A 22,008-nucleotide genomic window follows, 5' to 3' on the forward strand; every position below is an offset into this window, starting at 1 on the left:
TGAGCGAGATGTTGAAGAATCTAGCTTTGATGCGGATTGTGGCTAAAGAGTGTTAGACATCGCAAAAGCTGCCGGGAGTGGCAAAAGATGGAAAGGTGGAACTTAAAAATACTGCGCGCTTGTACGGGGCAAATATAATCAAAACCTTGCTCCTCGTTACCTGATAAATATTATAATGAGCTATGCATTTTCGTTGTAGAACCCTCAAGTATGATAAAGAAAAACGCGACAAGAAATATGCATAATTTTCTGATTCGGGCTCTCTGATCTGGAACCTTATGGTGCTCTAAAACTACGCCAACCCTATTCCGCACAGTTGATTGCGTACGCTGATGGTCTTGCAGTAGTCGCGGTAGGCAAACATTATGAACGGCACTGGTACTCTACGATGGGCTAAAAACTCGCCGAGCATAAAACCGAAAGCATTATAATTACTGTGGGAGATTATGAGACTACGTCACTGCCACGCCTAAAATACCTGCAAGTAATATTCGACTCTACGCAAAGGTTTAAGGATCATTTGCAATACATACATAGCAGAGAAATCCACAAACTCGTATGATGCCATTTGAAGAATCATGCGAAGGATATACATATATACATATAGCTTTGGACGCAGTGGGCAAAGCTTCAGACTTGTTAGAACGCCGCATTCCGAACAGCGACAGGATACCTACTGATGTCGCCTGAGCCCTACCTGCACAGCGAGGCCAAAATTCTTATCGTAAGGGAGCATAACAAAATGCTCAGCAAGCAGTTTCTGGTATGATGGCACAGAAGGGAGCACCCCAACAGACCTTTGCTCGTCAACGGAGTTTGAACTGCCAAAAGACACCTGCGCTACCTTGGCCCAGTTACGGTCTGGATATTGTAGCCGTCTCAACAACTACCTCTCCAGATTCGTCCTCAATATCGCCAATGAGTGTCCTACATGTGGAGACTCGTCAAATGCCAGCAACCAACTCTTCACATGCCTCAGAAGTATGGACAATGACAATATCCGATGAGGCGGCTTTTGGAGTATTCGAGAGAAAGATTTGGTGATGGCGAATACCGCAGGCGACGGAACAATTACCTGAATGAGCTTTACAACCATATGTATATATGCGGCGGATTAAAATACACTGGCGTCGCTGAATGGACCGAAATGCTCCAGCTCTGAAAGTATTCAACTTGGAACCTGCTGGTGCTAGCCCCACTGCAATGGAAATACCAAATGCAGAAGGACTTGGCTTCACTTGGCATTTCCAATTGGCGTTAGTCGACACAGAAGAGAAGCTTTCTCGAATTCGGCCAAAATCGCTAAGGCGGTCATAGTGCCAAATAAGTTAGGGAGAAACATCTAAGGAATACTAGAATTAGAGCAGAAAAGAAAGTGAGCCTCTCAGCGTGGCAGTAATTTTGGGCAAACGTCATTCTAAGATCGGTGAACTCATAAGCTCATACCAAATATTGGCCAGTGTATGGAGAGAAAAAATTGGAACTTTCACTCAACAAATCCTTAGGTGGCACGATAGTTTAAGGTATTGGCTTCTTAGATTTGTACAGGAAAATAGTACGTATTGTCCGACTTGCCCAAAAAGCCCTCGATATTTACTGGCTGGAAACCGTCTTGAGACTGCCCCATAGAAGAGTAGTTTAACGGTAGAAAATTCCTCTGAAGTTTGGAAGTCTGACACTTAGCTAATACCTAAGCGGTGGTTCCGTAGGAATGATTTGTGGTAGGGTAGTGTTTAGGCTTAGCGGATTAAAGTGTCGCGCAATCCGATGCTTTCGCCTACTTAAGGAAAAAAACTCAATGAACGAACAACTCAATGCCAAACATATTTCTAAATACACATACCTTACTGTAATTATGTACGTAATTAAATAAGAATCAAGTAATTAAAAATATGAAATACGTAAATACTTATTTAGAGAATAAAAAACACTCAATTGTCGAATTAAAGAACTGCATATCAAAGAGTAAAACTATTGTAAATTTACATATGTGTATGTATGTATGTGTGCGTAGACATGAAAATTAAAAATTGAAAAATATTTATTTCAATTATCTTGCTTAATAAAATGCTTAGACCAATCAAAGTTGACAAATTTACTTGTAAATTGAAAAAAAAAAACCTACCTCCTTACTTCAGCAGATACCTTCGCTTCTATACCATCCTTAGTTTTCCAATACTTCTAACAATATTACAATATTACCTTCAACATACGTCTTTTCTTGAAAGTTGAAAGATGGAAGCTCTCTCTCTCTCTCTTAAAATCAATATCCTTGACACCCTTCTTTTAAACGAAGTTTTAACTTCGAAGTACGGATAGATAATCCTTTTTCATAGCAGAAAACAACTCAAAGCATTTAAAATACTTAATTTGTATAATTTTTAAATTAATTTTTATTTTTATATTCATCATAAAAATTTATGCAGCTAAGTTACAATGTATGTAGCAATACAAAAACAAAAAAAAAAACGCTTTTTGTCGAACAAATAAATGCTTGTTATCAATATTTGAAAATAAAAATTTAAATTTTATGATGTTTCAATTTTTTACTTGCGCTTATATGCATTATACATAGCTTAAAGTACACAAATATATTTACGTAAACGGAAGACAGTGGGACTAAGTTAGTATCACAACGAAATTATATAATATGATATGTATGTGCGTATGCCTCAAAGTTTTTGGAGTCGATTATAATTTTTTGTCATTTGGAATTGGAATATTTATTTATGGCCCACAGTGCGCTCCGCACATTGGCTCCGAAGATAATGCAAGTGTGGTGAGTAGGGTACGACGTCCCGGATGTACGCCCAAATTTTCCCAGTTGATCCACGATAGGCGCGCTGTGAGATCTGTAAATACGAGTATGCAGAAACGGATTGAAGTTAATTTTTATTAAAAAAAAATGTTCAGAAATATTTATATTTAAAATTTCACACACAAAAAAATTCAATATCTCAGAGACTGTAAATATAATTATTTGTCGATTTTAACATTAAAAAAATATGAACATTAGGGTGCCCCACTTATTATATTCAAGAACTTTCGCCAAAATAATTAGGAAAAATATTATGATTTACGTATTGGAAAATGCCTCCAAAAATTTCGTTAATTTGATTACGTCGATTAATTAAAAAACAAATTTTTTCAGATCTTTTGGGCATTCTCTTTTGCATAACTGTGGCTCTTCTATCATCTGAGTTGATTTTTTTGGAAAAAAATTTTATAAACAAATTTTATTTGTAAAAGACTCAATTTTTGGAGGTATTTTCAAAGGGGTTCAGCTCACGTAAAGCTTAATACTTTTTTGCAAAATATTTTGGCCGAATTCTTAGAATGTAATAAATTTTATTATTCCGATGGAAAAACAGCAACGATTTTTTTGGTTTGGAGAGTGATGCATCCTAATGTACATAGTACCCTACTAGAACACACTGGGTGAATGGCACGGGCCATGGTACCAGGTAAAGTTTCTATGAAGTGTAAAGTGCAATGTCGTATAGTACTGCATTTATACTAGGGCTATATGTACTTATAAACTCTTATGGTGGGAAAAAATAAAAATATACATTTTTAAATTCCGGTTTCGGATACGGGATCAGCGACCCAAAATACTTAAGAGGGACCACTCTGGTTGCCGCATTTGAAAAGAAAAAAAAATAAAATAAGTTACTAAAAATTAAAAAAAAAAATAATTTCCTTTTTAAAATATCGTTATCTAAAAATTAAATTAAAAAGGAAAAATAGAATCAGAAAAGAAAAAAATTAATTATATAGTTTTCTTTTCAAAACACTAAAAAGTATGAATAAAAAGAAAAGTAAATAAAAAAAAAATAATCTAATAAAAAAAGGTTAATACAATACGTTTTTTAAAATTAAATGACACTATAAAACAATAAAAACTAATTAATATAAAATTTAATTAAAAGTGAAAAAATAATAGCTAAAGAAAACAAGTTCCTGAAAATTATACGATTTAAAAAAATCTGTTTAAAATACAATCTAAAGAAATTAAAAAAACTAAATTTAATTTTTAAAAGAATAAAATTAATAAAATATGTTCCTAATAATTAAATAAAATAAAATTTGTTCTCTTTCAAACAATTAATTAAAAAAAATATGAAAACAATTTAATTAAAAAAGAAGAAAATATACTTAGGTTTGTAAAAATTAAATTACATAAAAAAAAAATTCTCAAAAAAAAATATAAAAATTAAAACTAAAGTAAAGGAACGAACAAATTACCCAAAAAAAGAAAAAATAATTCCACTGCCTGAGAACTCGAACCTCAGCCATCGCGCCAGTGCTTTGCTTGCTCGGCCATTGCGATTCTTTGTTTTCTGTGCTCTCTGTCAAAAAAGCTTTCCACTATGAAAATTGGCAAGGGAGCTTTTATTGTAAGACTTTTCGTGCCAGAATAAACAAAATCTTTCAAATTATCTGGCCTACTGTCTTTCAATTGTCTTCCGAAAGAATCGAAACTAACTTAGCCAGTATTGCCCTGTAGCTAAATTTTTTTTTTGGCAAAAGTAAAAAATGAACTCACCACTAGTATTCCAATTGGCGCGATCGGCCTTAATCTCACCGCGCAAGCATTTTTCCACATAGGTCAACGGATCGTAGTCGGTCTGTAGGACTTCGCGCAGCAGTGAAATATAAGCGATGGCCAAACGTAAAGTGTCGATTTTACTTAATCGCTTCTCGTACGGAAAGGTGGGCACGTGAACGCGCAGCTCATCGAAAGCCGAATTGATGCTACTGTAGAAGGTGAACAATAGCCAACATTAGGCACAGCGACGCGGAAAAATGACAAGATAAAAGAAAAGTTTGAAATTTAGCAAAATGAATTAACAGTTAAATAACTGGGGGTGTAAGAAATTAATTGAAAACTAGTTTGTATGTATGGCTCTATCTATTTTTGTTTATATGTATCTATGAATGTACTACATGTATGCAAGTGAAATTCTGGAAAAAAGAAAAATAGACCATTTAGTGTACCCAGTTGGTGCCGACCTCTGGATGCGTTTCCTCTCGCGTACGTTCGCCTGTTGCCGTTGCAGCTTGTACGGTGTTGTCGCTGTCGTTGCATTTGTTGCCGGGGCATTACCATAACCGACGCTGCTGCTGCTCGCATTAGGACTATTGCAGAGCAAGGCTGCATTACCGCCGGCACCGCCACCGCCACCACCACCACCACAGCCGGTGGAAGAGCTGGCCGAGGCAAGTGACATGCCTGTTGATGAATCCAGCAGATTTTCTGCAAATGAACGAATTAAAGGTTGGAGGGTAAATGTAAATAGTACTCTCGAAAAATCAAAAAATCGATTTAGCTTTACCCGCATGATGTAAGTATTGTTGTTGCATCTGACGCAAATTGCTTGTACTCATCCGCAGATTACCGCCGCCACCAACAAGGCCACCCGCTGCGGCGCTCACGTGATGTGCTGCACCAGCATAAACGCACGACGGCAAATCGTTGATCATGTCATCGTCGAAGTTATGAAATGAGAGGTGGCTGTAAGTAGAAGAGAGGGAATGGCGTTTGAATTACCTACTTAGTGTAAGGGCGAAGTAAAAACAGTAGGCAAATTTGTAAAATATTTAGTAAAGACAACTAAAAATTTATGACCGGTCCTCTAAATGACTAGAAACTACCTTTGCATGTACAGTGGTGGCAAAATAAATAGTCTCGCGTCATTATTACATAACATGCTATCTTTAGTTGCGTTCCAGATGCTCCACGATATTCACGAAATTCACGATTTGCAGGAACAGCTGTTTTCCCCATTAATAAACCTTATGGGAGGTGGTCACCTGGAACGACTTCCTGTAAAAACCTGCAAATCGTGAAGCATCTGGAACGCAACTTTTGAAAGGGATTTATGGGCGATGCCGAACTTCTACGACTGATTGGAAAGAAATTTGTACTTTTGGTTAGCCCTCTAGGATAGGGAGCTTAGAATATACCCGCACCGTAAAAGACGACTTAAATGCAAAAGCTGTGAATGATCTGAATGGCTGTGGTGCGTCTCACACAGGTTTGAAAAATCGACTAACTTGGTAGCAGGGCTAAGTTGCACACTGGAAGCTGCGTGAAATTAAGAAACTATGGGAAAGATGAACCTAGAAATTAGACTTTAGGTGGTCCCAGACGTGTGAAAATCTACGCGCATTGATGAGGGTAAGCGCATTCTGGAGGAAGTGGGAGTGGCTGTACCTCTTCATTCAACGATCTACTAGTGATGGCATGGGGTTGGTTTCCATTTCCCAGAGTGAAGAGACGCGGAAGCGGGCAGTGAAGTGCAGGTAAAAGAGATCCTTCTCTGCGATTGACAGCGCGCTCCGTGTCTCCCAGGAGAATATGGCCTGTGGAGGTTACGTACACGGAAACTAGTAGCGCCTTGTGGAATGCTGTTTTGTCGCTGAATGCTTGCTCCAATATTCTAACGAAAAGTGACAATTACACTCAAAGGACTGATATCGCTACTGCCGGGAATTCGGTCATAGCGTGAGTTTTTGTGTGGAGGAGGGTGAGACCACTTTTGCGGCGATGAAATAAATCAGCTGCCGATAAGATGGTCACGCCAAACCTGGTTTCTTGTGGCACGGCTGCCCTCGTTCTAACCGGCGGATTGAGGATAAGTTAAGTTAAGAAATGTTTACAAAAGACTCTTGCGTGTCTTTCGTGCTATTTTCCTTTGAAACATGCCGTGGTAAACCAAATCAAATCGCAGCCTACTTGGCGGAAACTGCTTGTACTATAAGTAAACGTCTGACTACAAAACAGTCATACAATAACCAGAGTTTTTTCACCAAATCGTATGAACACTGGATGTCTTATATATATGTATGTATGTAGGCTCCCCCTGCTTTGCAGTAACAAACTATTCTCAGGACTTGATTGCTGCAACCTTAGTTTCAGGGGCAAGAATAGCCGGTTACCAACACCTCAGAAGATTCTACGAGAATTTACCGAAGAAACCATGGGTCTTAAATCAATTTGGAGTTTGCCGAATTGCGAAAATAAGGTTTCTTTGCATTTTGCTGTAGTGTCGTAAAGAAGTGCTTAGATCTTGTATGAAAACATGCTATAAGCGGTTTTTTGGTATGAGGAATCCATTTCTGCACTTCTCTTTTTCTTAAAACCTCCATCAGACGACGCAACCGTGAAAATTTTCATATTTTCTTCGAAATATATTTTCGCAATTTGGCAGACTCCAAATTGAGTTTTAGACCAATGGTTTCTTCAGCAAATTTACACGTAGAATCCTTCTATACACGCCGAATAAAAAAATGACTCGCCCTAATCTGCTATGTTATTCAAGTTATTTTTATTTTTTATTTTTTTTTATAAAAATATTCGACGCTATCGCGAATTTTATGTGAACAAATATTCCCAAAAAATTTAAAAGCAAAACAAATACAATTTTTCCCAATTTGTTTTTGTTTTGCATTTGAAATTATGGGAACGATTTGTTCGCATGGAATTGGCGATAGGGATTTTTCTTGCTTTAGTCGAAACCATAAAATTAATTCAAACTTTCAAACTTGAAAAAAACAACAAATTTCCGCCAAAGTTTTGGACATTTTAATCTGAATAATATGAGTAAAATAAATGCAAGTTTTACAAGGCTAAAAATCGTGTAAATTTTTGATACTTTATTGCTGATAGCCCTTTCCATAAAAACATGAATTTGAAGAAAATGCGCAAGACCGTTTGCAAGAAAAAAAATCAATGGAAGTTTTTATAAATTGCAATTCTTATATGAAAAGACCGCTGTTTCGGCTTTTTCTGAAAGGTAAATAAGACCTCTGTGTACATTTTTAGTGCATATTTTGAAAAATGCCAAATTTTGAGTTCTTCAAAAATGGATCGTGTGCGATATGTATTCATATTCAGCTTTAAATATGGCACAAGTGGATGAATGGTGTTTCGTATTTAATTTTTTAAATTGTTTTTCAAGCTATACTTTTTTGATATTATTTTATAAAAATATGGTTCATGAAAAAAAAAAATTATTAAAATTCAATGCGATTTTTTAGCCGCTCAAAACTTGCACTAATTTTACTAAAATGTTATAATCCTGTTAACTGCATGCCCAAAAAATTTAAAAGAATTCTGGCTTAACCAAAAATCTAGATGAAATTTAGATGAAAGATTATGGAATTTTTCTAAATTCTGTATAAAGTTTGAAAGTATGATTTATATAATTTTTACTATGGCATGAACCATATTTTTATAAAAAAATATCTAAAAAAATTTAGCTTGAAAAACGTTGTAAATATTAAAAACGAAACACCATTCATCCATTTTTGACCGCCACTGTACATATTCATATAATTAGCTGAAGTAATGAATTTTTAGTATAGATCCCTAAGAATTATAATTTATTTTGAACACAAAAAATTAATACAGTGATTCCATGGAAAGCTAGATACTTTGAAACACTGTTCGATAAAATTTTGGAATTTTCGCTGCTTTTTCCAATTTATGTACAAATGTAAGTGAAAGAGTATTCTGTCGGTTCTGTAATAATTATGTGTTTTTGCTTATATTAACCTTATTGGCGGCGAGGACGATGAATCGGGCAATTGATTTCGCGACATATTCTTTTAGATAACCGATATTGCTTTGGTTTTTAGAGTTGTCTATATCTGCAGTTCTTATTTAATTTTAAAAGAGTCTTCAGTACTCAAATCACTTTTAATCAATCCACAAATCACTCTCAGATTAACTTTCTAAATCCACAACACCGCACAACCGTACGCTAATAAGATTTTTCAGAATTAATTTACTTCCTGTGAGTGCATATCCTTTTATACAGCGAATTGGTCCAACTGGAGTATGTACATTTACTACTATGGAATTTTATGCTACACTCTAAAATCTAAAAAGAATCTCAGCAAATCTCTGCATTTGATAAGCTGAGCTGGGTAGAAAGGATACACGCGCAGCTACCCTTAAACATATTTTGTAATAAATAATGGCAGAGATTTCAATGTGCATATCCTTCCAACAAACACACACATAAACGTGAATGCATGGAGTTTTGCTATGTACTTTCATTACATTGTTGTTGGACAAATGGGCGGAGCTATGGTCGTGTGAATACTGGGTGCCTTTGTTGGCAAATGAAAATTGTGTGAAATAGCTTAGAATGAATACTTGTGGATTTGTTTTCTGTTGCTCCAATTTGAAAGCAAATGAGAAAATGAAGTGGGGTTTCTAAACAGCAAAAAGCATGGATGATATTGACATCTGAGGCCTGAGACCAAGGGACGTCAGCGACAGGAAATAGTATCTCCTGGCAACACACAAAGGGTCTTGGCGTATTGGGCGCACTCCGTTGATTTCAACGAGGACCGCACTTTGCACGCACTCCAGGTTCTTAGCAAGAGTAGATTTTTATAGATAATTCCACCAGACAGTGACCCCATTTAAAATGATTGGCTTGATTAAGGCTTCATATAGCCAATATATCATTTTTGGAGAGAAGCCCCATCTCTTCTCCATAGGGTTTTTACAGCAGAAGAGATCCACTGATTATCTTTTTACTCGCCCCGGAATATTTGGCTTCCGCGATCACTTCCTGTCCTGTCCGCAGAGAACAAAATAGTACAAGTTCCCTCTGTCTAGGCCGAAACTAGCAGGTAAATTTATAATCCCAGTTCTGCAGAATGTCCAAGAACTTTCCTCCGACGATGAGTGCCATCCTCTCCTTTCCAGCTCCTCCAGGACGTCGTTTACCACTCCTGCTCACTTTGCGCTGGGCAGAGGCGTTGTCCATTTCGCTGTGACAGTTATGTCGTGGAGCACGCGGGAGATTAGTCCAAAGAGTAGCCCTTGGGCTTTTATTGTCACCTCTGGTAATAAATTATTGAAAGCCTCCTTGATACCAAGGCAACTACCAATAGTAAAGTGAAGATTAAGCGAAAAATAATTTTTCCAACAGTTGTTACTTTGGACTTGGTAGGTAATTGAAAAGAGGAGCTCTTTCTCGACGAACAAAAATTACGGTCTACCAATCTCGCCTCACGCCCGTCGTCTTATTTAGCGCAAAACATGAACGATGTCGAAGAAAGATGGAAAGGCTTTGGGGCTTTCGAAAGAACTATTCTACGCAAGATCTATGGCCCTAATCGCGTGGCGACGGCTTCAGCCGAAGATGAACTGACGAACTGTACGAGCTTTTAGATGTCTTGGACATAGTTAAGCATTTTAAAATACCACGATTGCGCTGGCTCTGGTTGACGATGCTCCAGTAGAAAGTTCCCTCGATTGGGCATCTATGGGTGGAGAGCGAAAGAAACGGCGCCAACAATGGAAGGAACAAGTGCAGAAGGACACCGCAAAGGAGAGAGGAAATTGGTGAAATTGTTTGGTTTCGGCCCAAACCGACGAACGGTCGCGGCGCTAGCTAAGAAGAAGAAGACTTTTCTGACTTCCTGGGAGTAATATGACCAGTTTGTCTGCTTGGATTTGGGAGCATTTCTAGGCAGAAGTATTTGCTATCGGCGACGCTCGTAGTAACGATTTGGTGTTGCCTCGGAAAGTCGAGCTGCCATTATGCCTCCGGAATCGAGACTGCGAATGCGTTAGCCAGAGAGGGTTCCATTTTTGGCTAACGCATGACCTCAAGTGAGAATTAGTTCTCACCGCCAATCAGCCAATCTTAAGCTATTGGTATCTAAGTGGCGCATGGCATGGAGTTTGACCTTCTTTTAAATGTATGTTCCACCCTTTTCCTACTGGGCATAAACCTCCGCATCATCTACATATGTACATACCTCATACAAACAGCGAATTCATTGTTGCTTCAATATGTACCTGCTCGTGACAGTTCAACTTCATTCACAGCATGTGGCAGCCATATTTGTTTCCCTCCTACCACCCACGCACTCCATTTCACTTTGAAGTCTGTTGCTGATACATGGCTCGGGCGAAAAAAGTTTAGCATCAATTTTTGCAAGCTGTGGGGTGTTTTAAAATGGGTGGAGCTTTGTGAGTGCATAACGAGAGCGAAAACAGAAGAAGAGAGTATTATTTCATATTTGTAGGCAACAATACAAAAATGTGGTAATGCAAAAGACAATGAAGCATATGAAGTAATATGAGATTAGCATGGTGGTAATCGGATGGAAATCGAGAATAACTGCACCTGTTTAAAAATACGTTTTTGATTACAGTCGTATATTTGTGTAAATTTTGTCTGTAAATGTGGATAATATATACATATGCAACAGCGGCAAGTGTTTGGATGTAAATTAAAAGTGCTGCTAAAGGTAATGGTAATGGTATTGGTAATGTCAATTGTAATTTTAATTACAATGGTAATAGTAGTTTAAATAATAAAGGTAATGTAAATGTGATTGTAATGGTAATGGTAATTGTAATTGTAATCTTAATTAATATTGCGAAGTTTATGGTAATTGTAAAGGTAATGGTAATAGTAATTTCAATGGAAATGGTAATTGTAAATGCTATGGTAAGGGTTATTGAAACGGTAATGCCAATAGTAACGGCATTATAATGGTGTTTGATGTATTTGGTTACAGGCATACATTTGTAAATATGGAGAATATGCAACAGCGGAAAGTATGCATCTGATTTCAAAGGGGCCGCTTTTTTGTGAAGAGAGCTGGTAAAGGTAATGGTAATGGTATTGGTAATGTCAATTGTAATGGCAATTGCAATGATAATAGTAGTTTAAATAATAACGCTAATGTAATGGTAATTGTAATGGTAATGGTAATTGTAATGAGAATGGTAATGGTTTTTGTCATTGCATTGGCAAGGGCAACGGTGATAAATATTGCAAAAGTACTGGTAATAGTAATTTAAATAGTAATGGTAATTGTAATTATAATGGTAATGTTAATGCCAATAGATAGTAGTGGCATGGTAATGGAGCAACTTAAAAAAAGGCGAAAATTTGGCGTCATAAATTTGGTCTTATTTGACCACGCAAATCGAAAGGGTGCAGGCGAAAAAGAAATGACTTTTAGGATATAAAATTAAGTTAACAAACATATTTACAGTGATTTATAACAAGATTATACTAGAGATTGTGCTCAATACGTTGAGTGACGGCCGCCGCCACACCGAAGAGCCGATGGTCCTGTCCAACAGATGGAGTTTTATAAATTTTTTGTCTTTCCCCTCTCCGCTTCCCTTGCAAGTTGCAACTATTGTTTTGCTGGTGTTAACCGATGCGCGCATGCGTGCTACATACATATGTAGCTATGTATGTGTGTATGGGGCTCATCTCATTGAGCTGCCGCATCTCAGCGTTGCAACGCGTTGGCCGGCCAAGTCGGCGGTTTTTCTCGCCTGCGGCAATTGTTTGCAGCATTTAACCATGGGAACGTGTGTTCGGCGCGTGGCAACTTCGACAGCAATGATCGTCTTTAAATGAGCGTGCAACAAAAAAAAAAAACAACAACAACGAAAGCGCACCAGCCTACCTCAAGCCGCCCTTTCCGCTACGCCACTCGCACCCTACACCTTTTTGGGTTTTTGTGTTGTTGGTGGTTGCTGGTTGCTGGTTGCTGATTGTTGGTGGCATGTGGCCTTTGTATCGCCGCTGCTTATCTCATTCAAATCATTGACATGGCTAATTTCTGTTTTTAATTTATACAAATAATTCAATTGCAGCAATTGTCGCTGACAGCGAACGTATGCAAGTGAATTTAGCAAATCACACACCACTTCATTTCATGTTTGTTGTTGGAAGGAAAGGAATGTATATGTATAAGGTATGTATGTATATGTAGGCTAGGTGCATGCATACTTACATACTGACACACCTCTTCAACCCTCTTCGATGGCCCAATAATTTGCCGGGCTGTTTGCCGCTCACTTAAACCACTTCACTTCCGTTCTGCTTACAAATTTACCCAAAAATATGTTGCTGTGGTTTCGAAACTTGCCACTTTCCGATTGTATCCCTGTTCCAGTTCACAGGTTAAATGAGCCATGAAATAGTTTTGTGCTGATAAAGTTAGTTTCGGGTTAATTAATTAGCGTGCAACCGAAATGTCATTACAACGCAAATATTTTAATGCTCTCACGGCTAAGATTTTGGTGGGAAATTCACTGAAGAGCTCTAATTTGTGGGTGTGGATTTTCGCAATCGCCAAACAAAAGTGAGTTAATTCAACTGAAGTCCATAATCGTAAAGCGAGAAAGCAAAAGCGAACGAAGTCAATAGATTTAGAGCTTGAAGAAGTTAACAAAACATACATATGTTTCAAAAATTGTATCGATTTTTTTCTAATTAAAACAAAAACTATTCTTTAATAATATTATCATTTCCATTACCGCTATAAGTATCAATACAATAGCAATACCAATATTAATGACAATACTAATACCATTAGTAGTACCAATAAAAGAGCAATACCATCCTAGAATCTCAGTATCAATACAAATACCAAAACCAATGCGAATATATCATCAATCTCATCAAAAATACCACATTTCCTTATTATTAAAACCGGCTACAGGCCAATTGATTAACCTAAATTGTACGGACCAACAACCTAACTTCCTTCCCAAAACTCTGGACAAAATTTAATCTAAATTAAAAAAATATATATATGTATATGTCAATAGGAAATCAAGAGGTACTGCCCTTATTATCCGGAAGATTGCCCTTTGTGCCTTCTTCGTTGTCGAGGGGGATTACGATAGTATCATCTATGGGAGCCAGACGTCTTGATTTTCCAGAATTTGTCTTGGCCATAGACAAATTGTCCTGGTTTTTTAATGAAGGTCAGTGCAGGCACCCAGTTAATTTTTGCTATGAAAACAGGTTAAAGCTGTATCCAGAATTGCAGCGGACGACGGTGAAACGGTCTTCGGCTAAAAATATTTAGTTTTATTGATAATTTTAAATCAAAACGACAACTGACGGATTTAACTACGGCAACTATGTAGCTGTTCACTTACCGCCGACCTCTTTGCCGTCGTCCGCTGTAATTCTGGGTAGAGCTTAAGCTTTCAGTTATTAGTAATCGCTTCTTTTCTTTAGTTTTCTTCTTTCATTTTAGTTTATTTGCTTAAAGTCGTACTTTTTATCTTTAGGCAAACGCCAAAAAAGCGCAATTTCCTGAACAGTTACAGGGCTCAGCGGTCATACATACTACCCAGTAGATAATTTCAGGAGCTTTCTGAAAGTCATTCATTTATCCCTTCTTTTTTTTTTGTGTGGAGGTGCACAAGGCCTTTTAAAGGTGATCTTTTAATTCATAGAAATTATACTTCTTTAAGGAATTTATTTAAAGTTCAAGTCTTTGGTGGATAACTAACCCAGAGGCTTATTTATGACAGCCCTAATCTACAGAGAATTGTGCCAAAGAGGCATATACCCTTATACTGTTAGTTGAATCGACGCTGTACTTCGAGAGTGTTAAGTCGTATTGTATTAGGGCAACATTTAACGTTGCGAATATAGCTCTTCGTTAAGTTTCAAACTAGTGAGGGCCTCGGTTTAAATCCGCAAAAAGCTTCTCTTATACCGTTTACAAAAAGGTATAAACCATATCTTTGTTTTGGCCACTCTTTAAGGGAAAGTGCTTGAATACTCTGTTGGGGACAAATATCTAAGAACCTTCGTCTCTTGATGAAACTCTGTCAAAGGTCAAACGGGTCATGTGGGTATGGGGGAGTCGTTTTGGTAAAGCATGAGGTCTGAACTCAAGATTAATATTTAGAGTGGTTTTATCGACAGAAAACTGCCTTACCTTAGGCTAGGTTAGATGGCCTAGGAGAAGGTTTTCCCAACAACGAAGAAGTGGTCTCCCAGAAATATAACTGTTTTCTCTGTAGTGCGGTGCAATTGCCTAGGAAGTGCTGGATGATCTCTGCCTCTATCTCATCCCTATCTCTAAATTTTTTACAATGTGGACAATGGTACGGAATTGCTCCACGTAACGGGATGCTAATCCAACATTTTTAAACCCTGTTTTGACATGGTTTTAATTTTTGGTAGCCACCCCTATCGGGTCGAAAAGAGCAAGATCGCTGAGAGGTTGGCACTTAAAGATTTCTAAACTTTTTTTATTGGAACATAATCCTTTTAAGGTCTCACTTGGTCTTATTTGATAGCCATAGTCAGTTAGTGGATATGTGGTAGTAAGTATTGTAGAATAGTAGGAGGTCTTCGAGTGATTTGGCACTTCGGCAATACTTTTTATAGGAAGGAATTGGTGGGATCACGGAGTCAGAATGTGGGATCCTTTGTTATATTCCGTCATTTATTTAAAAAAATCTATGGTCGAACCTTTATAACAAGGAATTCACCTACCCTCTTGCCATCCATTAGGGAAGTCGAAGGACATTGAGGGCTAGGGCTGCAAAATACTTTTCAGATGGGCTCTTCTACTACATCCAAATACTTATGACAGTAACTAACAATATTTCTGGAGCCAGCCTTTTCCAAACGATGATGAGCCGAACGTTAGAACGTTTTCACTGATTGAAATTTGTTCGGCCTAATTAAATTATTAATATTTTTTCCACAGGGGCCCTCTGTGTCTAATACCTAAGTTTCATTGAGTGTTTCATATTTCATTACACATTATTTTGTTTCAAAAGAAATGTTAAACTGAAAACCTCTAAAAAGAAATTGTTTAGTAAATTTGATTTTATGAAAATAAAAATAAAGAAATAAGTGAAACTCATGCAAAAAGAGACCAAAGACGGTAGAAATCTCATAAAACTTTCTCTCTCTCTCTCTCGTTTTCATATTCTTTTGCCTTCATTTCTTTCAGATAAGCCGCAACGACCTGACCCCATCATCTCGATTTTAGGCGGCGATTTGGGACGCTGGCAATTATTTGTTTGCTTATGGATATTTTTGTCCAAACCGCCCACCGGTTGGGTGCAGATTTCTATGACATTTCTACAGGCCGATGTTAAAGTCACCTGTAAGAGCGGTGGCGATAGCAATGCCAGCGATATTTGTGAAGCCGGTTGCGATGGGTATGATTATGATCGTAGCATTTTCGAGCAAAATATTGTCATGGAATGGGATTTGGTATGCGATCGTCGGTGGTTGGCGCAATTGCAACAATCACTGGTCATGGTGGGCATTATGTTAGGCAATATGATAATGGGCATGCTGGCCGATAAGTAAGTAATAGAGTGAGGTGGACGAGATGTACTGGTATAACTCTCCCCGTTTCTACACTTAGATGGGGACGACGTCCTATGTTTGTGATCTCGTGTTTGATGCAACTCATTTGTGGTTGTCTAGTTTCGGCATCACCATGGCTTTGGTTCTTCTTGTTGATGCGATTTTTGGATGGTTATGCCACTGGCGGCACCATGTCCACGGGGTAAGTACAGTCCCGTACCCAGGCATGCACATAACTGATTAAATGTCTTTGATCTTTTAGCTTCACAATCATCATGGAAATTGTGGGTAAAAGTAAGCGCGAACTGATGGCCATACTCTATCAGATTCCATTCAATTTGGGTCATGCCACACTGCCACTATTCGCTTATTTTTTACGCCACTGGCGTTGGTATCACCTGTCGTTTTCGTCCTTTTCGGTCTTATATATAATTTTCTTTTGGACTGTACCAGGTATTGTCGAGCGCCACACATAGATTTTATTTTTTTTAATATAATTTCCCCTCCTTTCCTAGAATCTCCACGTTGGCTTTTGACCACCGGCCGCTTGGACAAAGCCACGGAAGTGCTCGAAAAAGCAGCAAAGGTTAATAAGCAACCAACCGAGCGGGTGCGCTCTGATTTAGAGGAAGCGCATAAGGTGCTGTCATCTTCAACAGCACAAAAGGGTACGCTTGTGGACCTATTCAAACATCCTTACCTGTGTCAAAAGACTCTAGCGATGGCTTTTAATTGGCTAGTTGTCTGCCTGGTATACTATGGCGTGTCACAGTTCTTGACCGCTTTGACCGGCAACATATTCCTCAATGTTTTTGTGGCGGCGATAATGGGCGTACCAGGCACCTGTATATGTGTACCGGCAACCAAATATATGGGACGCCGTCTTACTCTCTTTATATCCAATCTTGTAAGTGGCATCTCATTGACTCTCTTGGCATTTGGTCCACACTTTGGCGGCGCAGTTCGGGTGTTTTTGGCGACAATTGGTCTCTTTGGCGCATCGGTCACATTTCCGAATGTCTATTTGTATGCCGGCGAGCTGTTTCCGACTGTTGTTCGTCCCACAGGTGTGGGTTTGTGTTCGTTTGTGGGACGTGTTGGTTCGATTTTAGCTCCATGGATAGAGGGGTTGAAGTTATATAATATTGGGCTGCCCCCTGCCGTTTTTGGAATATTCGCACTCTTGGCTGCTGCTTCGGTTTGGCTTATGCCTGAAACGAAGGGTTACCCTTTGCCAGAGACTATTGAAGATGGTAATACGTTTGGCAAGAAACCGAAAGAGTAGTGACTGAAAGCGGTGAAGTAATCTTAATATTTGGTGATCTTATTCGAACATAATTTTATGTAATTTAAATTTTAATTGTATAATACGTTTTTAATAAAATCTACAAAAGTAGATCGAATAGGTTAATACATAGAGAGTGTCTAACGAAGCCTTGTTGAAGCACTTGAAGCAACGGACCACTGTAGCGCCTTTCAAGTCGAGTTGGCAGACAAGTTCTTTTTTCACCTGGTATCGATACCGGTTAACAGAAGTATATCAATTAATTAGATGGCAGATAAGTTTGCAAGGAAGTGCACTTCTTGGAAGCGGTTGGATATGCCGCTCGCTGCCTGCAAGCTAAATACCTATGAAGGTATTTTTCTACTCCAAAGAAAGCGAAAGTTGGAAATATCTTTGGCTACGGGTCGGGTGACCGGTCACATTACTTTAGGTAGACACGTGGAGAGACTCGGGGTGCCATTCAACGACGACTGCAGGGGGTGCAGAGATGAGCATGAGCCTGAATCAGTAAGAAGGAACAGAATAAGATATATAGCATAAAGATAAGGCGATTGCCATGGCATCTCCACGATGGCATAAAGATAAGGCGATTGCCAACTGCACATTCTGGTTTGTATAGGTGGGGGCGGGGAGGACGTTAATAAGATTCCTTGTGGTACCACAACTGACCCGATGGTGTGTCTACGGGCAGCCACTGCAGCCTACTCTGTATAGTACCTATGAAATCTGAAAGGAACTTGTTTGCAACATTTTGAAAGTTCTCTCAAATGCAATGGATTTTGAAAAATGTGGTAAAATCGTCTATGGAAGAATACAAAAATAAGTATACATATCGTTCATATTAAGAAACAAATCTTTTAAAAATTATGTCTGATTGCTATTCTTACATATTCGTATTTAGCCTCCGTATATGACAGCAACATTCATTACTACAGTTAATCATTATCTGCAACTTATCGATTAACAGCAACTTATTTTTTATCTACTTTTACCACCCTCTATTAAATCACAGATATGTAAGTGCATATCTTCGTATTGGTATGTACGTTGGGCCACCACTTAATATTTAATCCTTAAGCGTGTTTTCTGCCAGTGGATATGTCGCTTACATAATAGACTTGTTTTCTTATTTGTGTAGATTTTGTGTACTACTTTTTTGCACACTTATTTAGATGCGGGAATTTTTTGCAGCAGAGATGCACTTTAAAAACAAAAATAATGTCTTTTCAGTTGAAGTCAATACAAATAAGAATAAATTGCATAAAGTAGTGGGAAAAGTAAACAAGCTGAGAATTAAGAACTTAGTGGTAAAAGTTATACATATGTAGGTGATACATACATACATATGTTACATATTGAGTGTGATTTTTATTTTAGTTGAGTGGCTGAGGAATAATTTCATTGATTGTAAATATTTGCGTACTATGCAGCTATACCCTGCAAACCATTTTTTCAGAGTATTCTGAATCGTAAAGAGTTTTTAAAGAATTCGGAAAGATCCCATCCGATTTTTTGCAGAATTTTCTAAAATGAAATAAATTACGCACACTTCCATTCTTTTACGAAATTTCGGAAGAAAATCGGTAAAGAAATGAAAATAATGCTGCTATATGAAGAATTTCTTGCAGACTTTTTTCAGAATTTTCTTTATTTTTCGTACAGAAATTTCTTTACGAGTTCGTGTCAACCACTTCATATAATTTTCTTTGAAGATTCGGAAAAAAATCGTTACAGAAATCAGATACTCCTAAAGATTTCGTTAAGATTTCGGGAACTTTGGTTTGCAGGGTACATACGTATGTATGTATGTATGTATATGATTGCATAAGTTCGTACCTACGCACACGCTACCTTTCTCATATCAATACTATGTACATAGTTCTATTTACTCTTTACTACACCAATTTTGACATCAAAACAAACAAATCAATTTGCCACGCTTACACTTTTCTCTCTCACGCAAAATCTCTACGAGTTAGCAAACATTTGAAAATAAATCCATTTTGCTTGTTTATGAACTTGTGGCCAAGCATACGTTCGGAGATTAAGTGTGAAGTGGTGGCCACTTTTATAAGTTGGATAGCGCGGCGCTGAAGGGATGTTGGTGAATAAGCAGAGGATGTGTGTACAGATTTGTGGTTTTTCAATATCTTTGCGAACAATGGGAAATAAGAACGAATAGTCAGTCTCTAAAAAATCGCGTTGATTTTAGGAAATTTTTTTCTTTTCCATATACAAAATTTTCAGATTTTTTTTTTATAGCAAAAAAGTTCTCAAAACGCAACGCGAATTTTTAGACATTTGAAATTTGCACATTATTAAACTAAAATATAATGGCCTACTTGTTTCTTCTTGATACACCCTACACCTCTCTCTCTCTCCCTGGTCAGAATTCGACCAAACAACGCGTTTTCTGAACCTACCATTAGTTGAGATTGACGGCAAAGATTGAAGTACTATACGATTTAGGCCGGGCTAAGAAAGCCGGTACAACAACAATAACAACCCCCAGTGTACCCTCGACTCGATTTCCATCCCAGTTCTTACAGGAATCAGCCAAGACGATTAAAAATAGGCAATAAGCCAATAAGCCGCCATTAATCCAACCTTGAAGATTTCTTGTATTCGGGTTTGATTATTTATAAAAAAAAAATCACAAAATGTATGCTAATTAAGAGATTGTTTCGAAAATCCATCCACTTACGCGATTGAGGTCAGCAATAAAAAAATCCTCCTCCACATTCATTTCAAGGCGGATCAGAGCGACTTATAATGCAAATGAATTACAATATATTTTTATTTCCCACACACCAAACGCACAATTGAGCTATAAGCCATAGGCATTAAAACATTGGAAAACAACAACAGCAAGTACAAGCAGTTTACAGTACAACCAGCAGAGCAAACAATCAAATCAAAGGTGACGACGACAGGCACCAAAACAACCACAAATATACAAACAAATTAATACTGATTTTTGCAGAGAGTTTTCAAATACACACAAACACATATGTACATACACCCATACTCATGCACGCGAGTATATTTGTCTAGGAAGAGGAAATCGCCTCGGAAGCATACGTTTATTTGTGAAATGCGATAATTTAATTGTGGCCTTGCATTCATTGCACCCCTGGGAAGCATCGAAGAGGCTTGAAGCGCCTAAGCTTATCGCTACGTATGTATGTGCATATGTTATAGTGGTTGTTGTTGTTGTTGTTGTTGTTATTATTGTTGTTGCGGAAAGTTAAATTAACAATCGTGTTTACATTGCTTTGTAACAAGATTGCACTTAAGATTGTCAATTTGACAGGCGGCAGCGTTGTGGAGGATGACAGCGGCGCAAGCGCAACACCGCCACGCCCTACGAACAACCCCTAACGCCTGCCACACTCAAAAGTAACACAACCGTGTAGATACATAGTTTGCACGTCATTCGCATCAGAAGCGTTTCAACTCGGCGCTTAGCTATGCAGTTGCGCTACGACAGTCAGCGGCTACAGAAATTACCGTTAATGAGAAGGTTTGCACTTCCGTAGTCTCCTTGCACCCTCAACACCACAATCGCTTTTACAGTGCCGGCCACTTGAATGGTGCCACCTTTTGATCTTCAGTTTTGACAGTTTTCGTTTTGTTTATTGGATATTCATTAATTTTTTTTTTTTTAAATATGGTATATTCTATAACAAAATATGATTTTAAAACTTTATAACTATTCTAAAAATTTGTATCAAAATTTCAAATAAAAAAAACGACCTCAAGCTCAATAAAATTGTTGAATATAATTTGTTAATAGGTCAATACTTAAAAAGCAAAACACAAAAATTTCAAACATAAAAAAATGGTTTTCGATATTTTTTTTTTGTTGAAGGTGCTACGCATTTTCTCCCATACAAAGTATCGAGCCCTAACCGCCAAAACAACGTAAGCGATATTTTTTTTCTAGGAAAAAATAACATAAAAAAATGGTTTTCGATATTCTAGGAAAAAAATGTCGCTTACGTTATTTCGGGCGGTTAGAGCTCGGTATGTTCTCCTATTTTTTATATGGCAGAAAATGTGCAATACTCTCGGCAAAAAAAACCAAAACGGAAAAATTTCAGTACTGAGGATCGAATTGTGGCACCGTTTATATGGCCCGTACTGTATATGCATACTTACATATGCACGTATGAATTTATGTGTGTTACATAGTCGGTATGGTCCATCCTTTTGATTCAGCGTGTCGGCGGCGACGGTGTTGGTTATATCAGCGGTTTTTCTCGCCTGCGGCAATTGTTTGTAGCGTTTAGCCATGGGAACGTGTGTCCAGCGCGTGTCAGCATCGACAGCAATGATCGTCTTTAAATGAGCGTGCAACATATAAAAAAAAAAAATAATAATAATTTAGGGGAAAAGGATTGCACCCTTTTTTGTTGTGGCGATTGCTAGTTGTTTCGGCTGGTGCTTGATGCCTAAAACCGATGGTTATCTTGTTAAAATCATTGACATGGCTAATTTATGTTTTTAAGCTATTCAAATTATAGATATGCAAAATTAAATTTGAGCCAATTTTCTTAGAGTAACACAAAAAAAAAACACACA

The 22,008-nt window shown here is 37.8% G+C and overlaps 2 protein-coding genes across 4 annotated transcripts; one reads left to right on the plus strand and one right to left on the minus strand.

The window, feature by feature from the left end:
- Window positions 1-2,707: 2,707 nt before the first annotated feature.
- LOC118738662 (helix-loop-helix protein 13-like) lies at window positions 2,708-8,772 on the minus strand. 3 transcript variants are annotated; one of them, XM_036469585.1, is made up of 5 exons: window positions 8,561-8,772; window positions 5,337-5,515; window positions 5,014-5,257; window positions 4,547-4,758; window positions 2,708-2,852 (listed from the first exon to the last, which is right to left on the minus strand). In XM_036469585.1, exons 1-5 carry the CDS (start codon window positions 8,605-8,607, stop codon window positions 2,728-2,730), a joined length of 807 nt encoding a protein of 268 aa, XP_036325478.1. In that variant the 5' UTR covers window positions 8,608-8,772; the 3' UTR covers window positions 2,708-2,727. The 3 variants fall into 3 exon arrangements, with proteins under 3 accessions (XP_036325478.1, XP_036325469.1, XP_036325460.1); XM_036469576.1 differs by having other exon boundaries at window positions 4,999-5,257; XM_036469567.1 differs by lacking the exon at window positions 8,561-8,772 and having other exon boundaries at window positions 5,014-5,414.
- Window positions 8,773-10,063: 1,291 nt separating this feature from the next.
- Window positions 10,064-17,451, plus strand: LOC118752242 (organic cation transporter protein-like). The gene is made up of 5 exons (XM_036487100.1): window positions 10,064-10,181; window positions 15,775-16,135; window positions 16,198-16,341; window positions 16,402-16,592; window positions 16,655-17,451. The coding sequence occupies exons 1-5, from the start codon at window positions 10,064-10,066 to the stop codon at window positions 17,422-17,424; spliced, it is 1,584 nt and encodes a 527-aa protein (XP_036342993.1). The 3' UTR covers window positions 17,425-17,451.
- The last annotated feature ends 4,557 nt before the right edge of the window (window positions 17,452-22,008 follow it).

This window comes from Rhagoletis pomonella, unplaced genomic scaffold (genome assembly GCF_013731165.1).
Source record: "Rhagoletis pomonella isolate Grant_MI unplaced genomic scaffold, Rhpom_1.0 Rhpom_scaffold_00001, whole genome shotgun sequence".
Classification (NCBI taxonomy): Eukaryota; Metazoa; Arthropoda; class Insecta; order Diptera; family Tephritidae; genus Rhagoletis; species Rhagoletis pomonella.